This window comes from Lolium rigidum, chromosome 1 (genome assembly GCF_022539505.1).
Source record: "Lolium rigidum isolate FL_2022 chromosome 1, APGP_CSIRO_Lrig_0.1, whole genome shotgun sequence".
In the NCBI taxonomy this organism is placed as follows: domain Eukaryota; kingdom Viridiplantae; phylum Streptophyta; class Magnoliopsida; order Poales; family Poaceae; genus Lolium; species Lolium rigidum.
Window position 1 is genome coordinate 278,948,199 of NC_061508.1, and position 9,457 is coordinate 278,957,655.

Here is a 9,457-nt window from a genome sequence, read left to right on the forward strand (position 1 = left end):
AATGTATTATTAAAAAAAATCGAATTCAACCAGTGAGCAGTTTGAGCTATTACACTAGTAGGATCGTACGGAAATATGTTATTGAAACAAACTGCATTCCCAGCATTCCCAGTTTTCCACAAAGACCAAATAACTGTTGCAATCCCTACCGATACCAAACTTCTCATATTAGTTGAAAATTTAAACACCCAATCAACAATTACAGAAAACATGATATTTCTAGGTTCATAAAAGAAGAATATATTCATCTCAACAACATTAAGTAAGAATGTATAGTGTACAACATGGGGAGAAGTAAGGGAAAACTGCGCAGTTATTATTTTTCGTACGCGATACAGTATTCTTCTGGAAGAGCAGGGCCTTTTGACTTTGAACTGATAGGTTTGCTACGGCCTACGTGGTGGTGGATCAGGAAGTGGGTGTTTAACACCTTCTTTGGGTGTACCCCTAGGATCAGGAATCGTCATGCATGGACCATCATCAGGAGTTCGGTATTTAGGACCTTTGTCGATGGTGTACAGCAAAGGCTTGTCGGCTACATTACTTTCAGCAGCACCACATGGATACCCAGGAGTCGGGCGAAGAACTAGCTCTTCATGATCAGCGCACCTATTACTTGAACGTTCCAGCGGAGCTGCAACGCAATTGAGGAGTAACTGTTAGGCTGAAATAGATAGCATAAAAAAGAGATATGTGCGTTCGTGCAGGAAGCGTTTGAGCTACCTGGGTGTTTAGGATCTTCGTCGACGGTGCATGGAAAAAGAACAGGCTGCTCCGGGTTCTGTGAACTCTCTGTTACAGCATTACCCTTTTTAGGTGGTGGACCGGGAAGTGGATGAATAGGCGACTCTTCATGAGGAGGGCTCTTGCGACTCGAAGAGTCTGGCGGAACTGCAACACAATGGAGGAGTAAGGGCTCCTTTGATTCATAGGATTTGTAAAGGAATTGTGTAGGATTTGGATCTTATGGAAAAAATTTCTATACAAGTTGTTTGATTTATAGGAACACATCATATAGGAAATAATCCTATAGGAATCTTGTAGTGTAATTCCTATAGGAAAAAAGCATTAGGTCATACCTCTTGGACAAATCCCTTACTACAATCAAACATATTTCATCTTTCCATATGATTCAAATGAGCATTTTTTTCGATAAAGGGAGAGACCCCAGCCTCTGCATCAATTGATGCATACGGCCTCTTTATTAAACTTATTTAAAAGGTCTGAGTTACAATCTTAAACTAATTCATGGATCACATAAAGTTTTCACATGGATCAGCCATCTAAAAATAAAGAGTAGAACAAGCCGCCACAAGATCTTCATGTGAGCCGCCTTTCAGTACGCCAACCGCACCGGCTGTATATATCCCGTGCTACCGTCTGTATGATTCAAATGAGCATGACATTCAAATCCTATGATTTTTCTATTCCTATGTTTTTCCTATCCTATGAATCAAAGAAGCTCTAACTGTTAGCGGAAATCGGTACCAGAAAGGAGACCCATGCGTGCAGGAAACATTTGAGCTTACCTGGAGCGGCTGGAGGCTGAGCGGCAGGGGCATCCGGAGTACAATGTCCTGGCGACGGAGCGTCGGAGGAGGAGGAGGAGAAGAAAGAGCTCACCCGTGGCTTCCTGTTCGACATGACAAGCACCAGGGAGCGCAGAGACGAGCGTGGAGCAATTGCCATCTTCTCCTTCTAGCTTAGATCGGTGATGAGATGACTGCCTCCTGGCTCCAGGCTTGTATGCCTATTTATCTGTCTGACCCAGCTACGGCCCAGCTACCTTAACATTGTCCGAAGACTCTGGATAGTTAAACTTCTCTCAACTACTCTGCCAGAGTGCCACCGGCCGGGTTGCTCTGCTTCAGTCAAAGTCAACTACTCTGCCACTTGCAATAACCAGCGTCATAAGCAGCTTTGGAATAACCCAAGCCAGTTTCAAAGTTCCAACTACCAGGAAATATTACTTTTTTTCGAAATAGAGCAAGTACCTAGCCTCTACATCGAAAAGATGCATGCATTTTTTATTAATTTATTCAACGGATAACTGTCAAGAGCATACATCACAAAACCCGATCCATCTTTGGTCCTCTGTGACCCTCCCCTAACCCTTGCGTCCGCGGCGGCCGCCGCGCCGGCGCGCCCCTTCCTCCCTTCCCTAGCCCTCCTCTGCGCGATCTCCTCTCCGCTGCCGCCGTCCGGAGCGTCGCCGGGCAAAGCCCCTGCGGCGCAACGGCATCAGGGTGCGGCGGCGTCCCTCCACTCCTTTCAAGCGGCGGTGATCCGAGATGGCGGCGACTGGGGAGATCACGCATCAGCGCTGTTCGTGGTGGTCGTTGGCCCCGAGCCTTTTGGGCCTCGGCGGGAGGCGGCGATGCCAACCTTCGGCGGTTGCAGGGTTTCCTCTTGGCTATCTCTGTGTCAAAGAGGGCGCCCAGGATCTGATCCAGGTTTGGTGAAAAACCCACCCCAGCAGCTGAATACCAGGGGCATCCCCAAGTCACCATATGGTGAAAAACAGGAGCATACAACCAGTCCAGCTAGCTCTTGGCAAGCGCATTATGCTCTTGCTTGTGAAGCCGTCACCACCATCAAAACCGCTGGTCCATCTTGAGGGCAGAGATCTGCATATCCCATGTGAGGCTTGTTGCTGACGCCGACATGGAAGATCAATCGTGCGGCATGACTCAGCATAGGACCTGTCAACCAGCCAGGCATGACTTGACATCTCTTCTTCCAGCCTCTATCATCCAGCGCTGCTCCACAAACGATGCTCCCAAGAGAAAACTGACACCACAATGCCGCCATTGTCCTATCTGGAAGACCAGATCCTAGGGTTTCCCCCGGAGTAGCACGAGTGGGTCGACAATCGTTGCGCGGCGATGCCTTCATCAAGGTAACGGCGTATAACATCACCATCGCCCGCCAAGTCAGCTCGGTTTTCACCAGCAATTATGTCTCCCCGACTGCGAGTCGGGACTAGATGACGGGTCTTGCGATACGACAATCTAACCTCATGCCAACCACCTCCGACGGAGGAGAAGGCCACCACCTTCATTGCTGGGGAAGTCCACGGCGTCCTCATGCTGCGAGCCAAGCCCAGGAGTACCACTGTATGCTTCGGGAACAGGAAGGACGGTGGCAGTGATGTGCCGTTGGCCAAGCGAGCCCAGATCGGATTGGACTGCACCACCGCCGCCTCGTGCCGCCTGCCATAGCACCCTGGCCGCCGCCCCCTGCATCACTGCTGCAGAGATGGCTGAAGTAGACGCCGCCGCTGCGAACCGAAGGATGGCCGAGGAGATCCGCCACCGCCACCATGCCACGCGCTTTGCCAGCGATGCCTCCGGCAGCGGCGGCGGAGGGAGGGGTGCTCGCGAGAGGGGTCGGAGGAAGGGGCACGGGTCACCCCCGGTGCGGCCCAGCGCTGCCGCATGGGTGTGAGGTGGGTTAGATCACGGGCGCCCCAGGAAATATTACTAAGTCAAAGGATTATTATGCAAACTCAGTTTTCCATAGATTTTCAAACAATCGATTTGTAGTTCTATATACACTACTTAAAGAACCTACAGCGTAGCTATTCTCGCCCCAACTCGCTCTCCTCTATCTACAATACCTGAGCCTCTCTTCTCTCTCACCGGGCCTCTCCCTCCTCCTCTCCGCCGGAGTAGCCAGCCGGAGATGGAGGGGAGATGGCGCCGGAGTAGGTAGGTTAGTTAGGGTTAGCGGCGGCTTGCCGGTAGTGGGTTGTTTGCCCGGTAGTGGAAGCGAAGGGCAAGATCTGGCCGCCTGGATCTCACCAGCTTTAGGGTTGTTCTGGTTTCTTCTCCTTCTCCGGTGGTCGGAGGGGAGAGGGAAGCAGGAGACCGACGCTTCCTTCAATAAAGATACGGCGGACTTCTACCTGTTGCAGAGCGGAAGCGGCGGGCGACACCTTCTTCATGCTGGCCTTGGAGGCGAGGGGAAAAGGGTGCGCCTGCCGGGGAACAACGACGTCGACGAGCTCCTGGCCGGCCGTGGAGGCGAGGAGGAGCACAACCACGTCGTCACCATCCTCTCTGCTTCTTGGAGGGTGTATCTCTGCTGCTTCTGGTGTGGAGGTAGCACATCGGTGCTGTTCCTCTCGACCGGCCATGGAGGCGAGGGAGAGGACGGTAAGGATGCTGCTGCTTCCCCACGCTCGAAGCGACGCCACAAGTGCGTGCCCAAGAGGTGCTATGGAGTTGTGTCCTCTTCGTCGACGCTGTTGCTGATGCGGTGTTCTTCCAGGGAAGCACACCAACGGGGGACTTATGCCGGCGTCACCGCCCTGCCCCTGCTTCATATGGCCGATTGGCGGCCCTTCTCCTGGAGATCTGACTTCCCAAGGACCAAGCAGTCCAAGGGGAAGAGCTACCGCTTCCGCCACGAAGCTGGACCGAGTGGTTCGTCCCTGGCGCCGGTGTTCGTTCTCTAGCGGAGCAACTCGACAGGGACTCCTTTTTGCGGTGCAGAGCGTCGAGGACCTGATCGCGTTTTCCAATTTTCTTACGAGGTCTTCTCTGTAATAGTTCGGTCCTTATCCAGAATTTCCCTGAACTGTAGGGGCTTTTCTGCATTTTGTACCCACCGCCTGTTTAATACTAGCAGCTTCTAGGGTCTTTCGACCCTACCCTTGTTCCAAAAAAAAAAGAACCTACAGCGAGACCAGCGTTCATACCATTTGAAACGGGTATCATCGTCATGGAGATTTTCAGAGCTTATTCTTCAGTCAAGTTGCTCTACCACTGGTCAAGTCATGTGCATTCTTCTGCAGGCAACTTGCTCTGCCGCTGGCCTGGTCAGGTCAATGGAGTGGGTACGGAGGTTTAGAGTCCAGTGACCTTTCACTCTGTTAGTCTGTTAAGTCCCAAAAAATATGTAACCACTTAGCTTCAAAATGGTTTAGAATAATAAAATAACATTCCAATAGTTTTATGGGTCCTGGTTTTGTCCTTAGGGATCCTTGCTGTATGAAAGATTTATCAACCTATCAAATCTCAACAAGCTAGCTTCTCTGGCACCTCAAAAGTTATGTGTTTATTATTCTCCAAGATGGAGCTTAGCGTTCGTTCACACTCTACCCCAGGTAACTACTCCCCTGCTGCTGTTGGTGGCTGGTCGGGTCAATGCAATGTAGTGTTGACATGCATTCTCACACACTACTAATATTTGCACAAGTGTAGGCTCCAACAGCTACTTCCAAGTTACGACTAAATTATGTGGTCAGCAACTGGTTTTTAGTGAATACCCAGCAGATCTGGTATCCAAAAGTTCATGATTCTTCCCTGTTCCCACCATATCGGTCATTGAACAGCAAGTCTGGGTGCTATTTAGAGTGGTTACCAACGGTGACGATCCACAGTTGAGTGCTTAAGCATCCTCTTAAAAGCAAGAGTTTTCACCTCCATACTCCCATAGTCCATAGCTGTAAAAGACAAGTTGACCACAATGAACACTTTGGATGTCTTGTTTCCAGGCGTTGTTTGGTATCTTTACCTCTTTAACTTCTTTTGCAGCCTACCACTAGCCACCTGCGATGAAACTGAAGATGATAGACAAGCTCTTCTTTGCTTTAAGTCCCAGCTCACAGCTCCAGCAGGAATTTTAGCTTCATGGAGCAACACGTCCTTGGACGTCTGCAGCTGGCATGGCATCACCTGCAGCACGCTGTCTCCTCGCCGTGTGATTGCACTGGACCTGGATTCAGAAGGCATCTCAGGCTCCATACCGGTTTGCATCGCCAACCTGACCTCTCTCACAAGGCTGCAGCTCTCAAATAATAGCTTCCATGGTGAAATACCTTCTGAGCTTGGCGTCCTGAGCCGGCTCAGCAAATTCAACCTCAGCATGAATGCTTTGGAAGGTAACATCCCATCTGAACTCTACGCAATGTCCCAGCTTCAAATTCTGGATTTGAGGAGCAATTCCCTCCACGGTAGGATCCCCCCTAACCTAGGTCAATGCGAGCATCTTCAAGAGATTAATCTTAGCAACAACAATATAGAAGGGGTCATCCCTTCTTCATTTGGAACCCTTCCTGAGCTGCGCAAGCTCGTTCTAACTAACAACAGGCTTACCGGCAACATACCGCCGTCTTTGGGCAGCAGCCGTTTTCTCAAATATCTTGATCTTGGGGTGAATGCTCTAATAGGCGTAATCCCGGAGTCCCTAGCAAACAGTTCATCTCTCCAAGTACTTAGGCTCATGAGCAATAATCTTACTGGAGAACTACCAAAGGCTCTCTTCAACACATCGTCTCTTCTTGATATTTCCCTCCAACAGAACAACCTTGTTGGTTCCATGCCTTCTGTTACTGCCACCTCTCCGCCTATTCAATATCTTGATTTAACGAATAACCATATTTCAGGAAAAATACCTTCCTCGATAGGAAACCTTTCCTCCCTCATTGATCTTCGTCTTACGGAGAATAATTTATCTGGGAGCATACCAGACAGCTTATGTCAAATTCCGGCACTACAGATACTGGCCATGAGCGTGAACAGCTTATCTGGGCCAGTTCCACCATCTCTCTTCAACATGTCATCCCTGACATTTCTTGCCATAGGGAACAACTCTCTTGTTGGAAGCTTACCGTCCAACATTGGTTACACACTCCCAAATATTCAGGCACTAATCCTCTCAACAAACAAGTTTGATGGCCCAATCCCAGCTTCTCTTGCTAAAGCATACAACCTTGGTATGCTCTACCTGTATAACAACAGCCTAACTGGGTCCATACCCTTCTTTGGGTCATTGCCATACTTAGAGCAACTTGATTTGTCATACAACAAGTTAGATGCAGGAAACTGGGGATTTGTTTCTTCACTCACAAATTGTTCTATGTTGACTAAACTGATGCTGGCTGGGAATAATCTCCAAGGGAATTTACCAAGTTCTATCGGGAAACTTTCCGGTAGTCTCGAATGGTTATGGCTAAGGGAAAACAAAATTTCTGGGCCTATACCACAAGAAATTGGCAATCTTACAAGCCTCAGCAGTGTATACATGGATTACAATCTTATCACTGGTGATATACCATCAACAATTGGGAATTTGCACAACTTGGTCTTTCTATCCTTCGCACACAACAGACTGTCAGGGCAAATCCCAGAAACTATTGGAAATCTAGTTCAGCTAAGTTCTCTGAAATTGGATGGGAACAACATTACTGGTAGTATACCTGCAAGTATAGGACGTTGTAATCAACTCTTAATACTGAACCTTGCTCACAACTCACTAGATGGCAGTATACCAAGTAAAATCTTCCAGATTTCTTCTCTTTCTCAAGAGTTGGACTTGTCACACAATTACTTGTCTGGAGGAGTGCCAGTGGAAGTAGGCGGTCTCATTAATCTGAACAAACTTAGCATATCTAATAACAGGTTGTCTGGCAACATCCCATCCACTCTTGGCCACTGTGCAGTTCTGGAGTATCTTGAGATGCAAAGCAACTTCATTGTCGGAAGCATCCCAGAAGCTTTTGCCAACTTAGTCAGCATAAAAAAGATTGATATTTCTCACAACAATTTGTCCGGAAAAATTCCAGAGTTCTTCACATCCTTGAGTACCCTGCAAGATTTCAATTTGTCTTTCAACAATTTTGATGGAGAAGTTCCGAGAGGTGGTGTTTTTGACAATGCTGGTGCGGTATCAATTGAAGGGAATGATTATTTGTGCACTACTAGCATTACCACAGATGGTATACCATTTTGTTCCACACGAGTTGGCAGGAAAGAGAAACACAATTCATTGGCTCTGGTCCTAGGGATAGCCATCTCAACCTTTGTTCTTGGTATATTAATTTTGTTATGTGTTGCAATAATTTGTTGGAGCAAGAGAATGCGGGAAAAAACACATTTGCAAGAATCCAATGAGCACATGAAGAAGCTTTCATATGAAGACATTGTGAGGGCAACGGACAGGTTCTCTCCAGCAAACCTAATTGGATCAGGATCATTTGGAGTGGTTTATAAAGGAAGTTTGAACCGTCCAGATGATCAAGTTGCCATCAAGATTTTTAACCTTAACATTTACGGAGCAGGTAGGAGCTTTATTGCAGAGTGTGAAGCCCTACGAAATGCCCGTCATCGAAATCTTGTAAAGATCATCACTTCATGCTCTTCTGTGGATTCTACTGGGAAAGATTTCAAGGCCCTCGTGTTCCAATACATGCCGAATGGGAACCTAGAAATGTGGCTACACCCAAAAAAAGCACTTGAACATGGTGACAGACATATTTTGACTTTCAGCCAAAGGATCAAAATTTGTTTGGATGTAGCATTTGCTTTGGATTATCTCCATAACCAGTGTGCAGCTCCACTAATACACTGCGACTTGAAGCCAAGCAATATTCTTTTGGATCTTGACATGACCGCCTATGTCACCGACTTTGGCCTAGCAAGATTTATGTTCACTACACGGAGCGCACATCAAGACCGTTCAGAAAGTTTGGCCTGCCTTAAAGGATCCATCGGGTACATCCCACCAGGTGAGATTAAGCATATGTGCAGTACGTTGGTTATGTTTGTTCTTTATAAACTTGTAAAAATACCGCAGATTATCTACTAATAATTTTGTGTCCATTTAAATGTGATTGCAGAGTATGGCATGAGTGATGGGATATCAACCAAGGGTGACGTCTACAGTTTCGGAGTGCTTCTGCTACAGATGATGACAGGGTGCAGTCCAACAGATGAGAAATTCAGCGATGGTGGGACTCTTCGTGAGTTCGTCGAAAGAGCGTTTCCAGATAATATTAACGCGGTTGCCGATCCAGCGATGCTGCAAGATGACAGCAATGCGGCCGAAGTGATGACGAAGTGCGTCATTCCGCTGGTTAGAGTAGGCCTATCTTGCTCCAAAACATCCCCCAGGGAGCGGCCGGACATGGGACGAGTTTCGACTGAGATCCTCGGAATCATGCATGTGGCCTCACACATGGGTGTGATGTGAAGCAAGGATTCCAAAGGATGGTACTCCTAGGTAGCTAGCATCAGAAGCTCATGTATATAGAAGAAGAGTAAAATGCACTATCTCATGGCTTTCGTTTTTTTCTGTGCAGTTGCAGACAGTAGTATTTCGTTTTTTTTTTGGAGTACCAGTTTCCTCTTTTTTTTCAACCAAGTAGTAGTAATTTCTTCAAGCGGCAATGTAACGGTCCCGGGTAGTACCCCTAATAGATCTGCTTGTTCTTTTTTTCTTTTGTGCATCATCATGGCATCATGCATATATTTTCAACCTCAAAATTATTTTATTAAACCCTATTTTATTCCTAGTATGATCCCATCTTTTATTACAAATTTTTTTTTTCTGTTTAACTTTATTGCTAAAATCTATTTGGTAATGGGTTTTAAAAGAAACAGCAAACATTTTTTAAAATAAAAAAGGGAGAAGACCTCCCAGCCGACCAGGCCAAACCCAGACCCAGTCGGCG

The 9,457-nt window shown here is 47.4% G+C and overlaps 1 protein-coding gene and 1 long non-coding RNA gene across 2 annotated transcripts; one reads left to right on the plus strand and one right to left on the minus strand.

The window, feature by feature from the left end:
* Window positions 1-230: 230 nt before the first annotated feature.
* On the minus strand, window positions 231-982 carry LOC124683760. The gene is made up of 2 exons (XR_006996807.1): window positions 724-982; window positions 231-634 (listed from the first exon to the last, which is right to left on the minus strand). It is a non-coding gene; the product is annotated as an uncharacterized LOC124683760 (long non-coding RNA).
* A 4,490-nt stretch (window positions 983-5,472) lies between these two features.
* Window positions 5,473-8,976, plus strand: LOC124659173 (receptor kinase-like protein Xa21). Its single transcript, XM_047197108.1, has 2 exons — window positions 5,473-8,512; window positions 8,624-8,976. Exons 1-2 carry the CDS (start codon window positions 5,473-5,475, stop codon window positions 8,974-8,976), a joined length of 3,393 nt encoding a protein of 1,130 aa, XP_047053064.1.
* The last annotated feature ends 481 nt before the right edge of the window (window positions 8,977-9,457 follow it).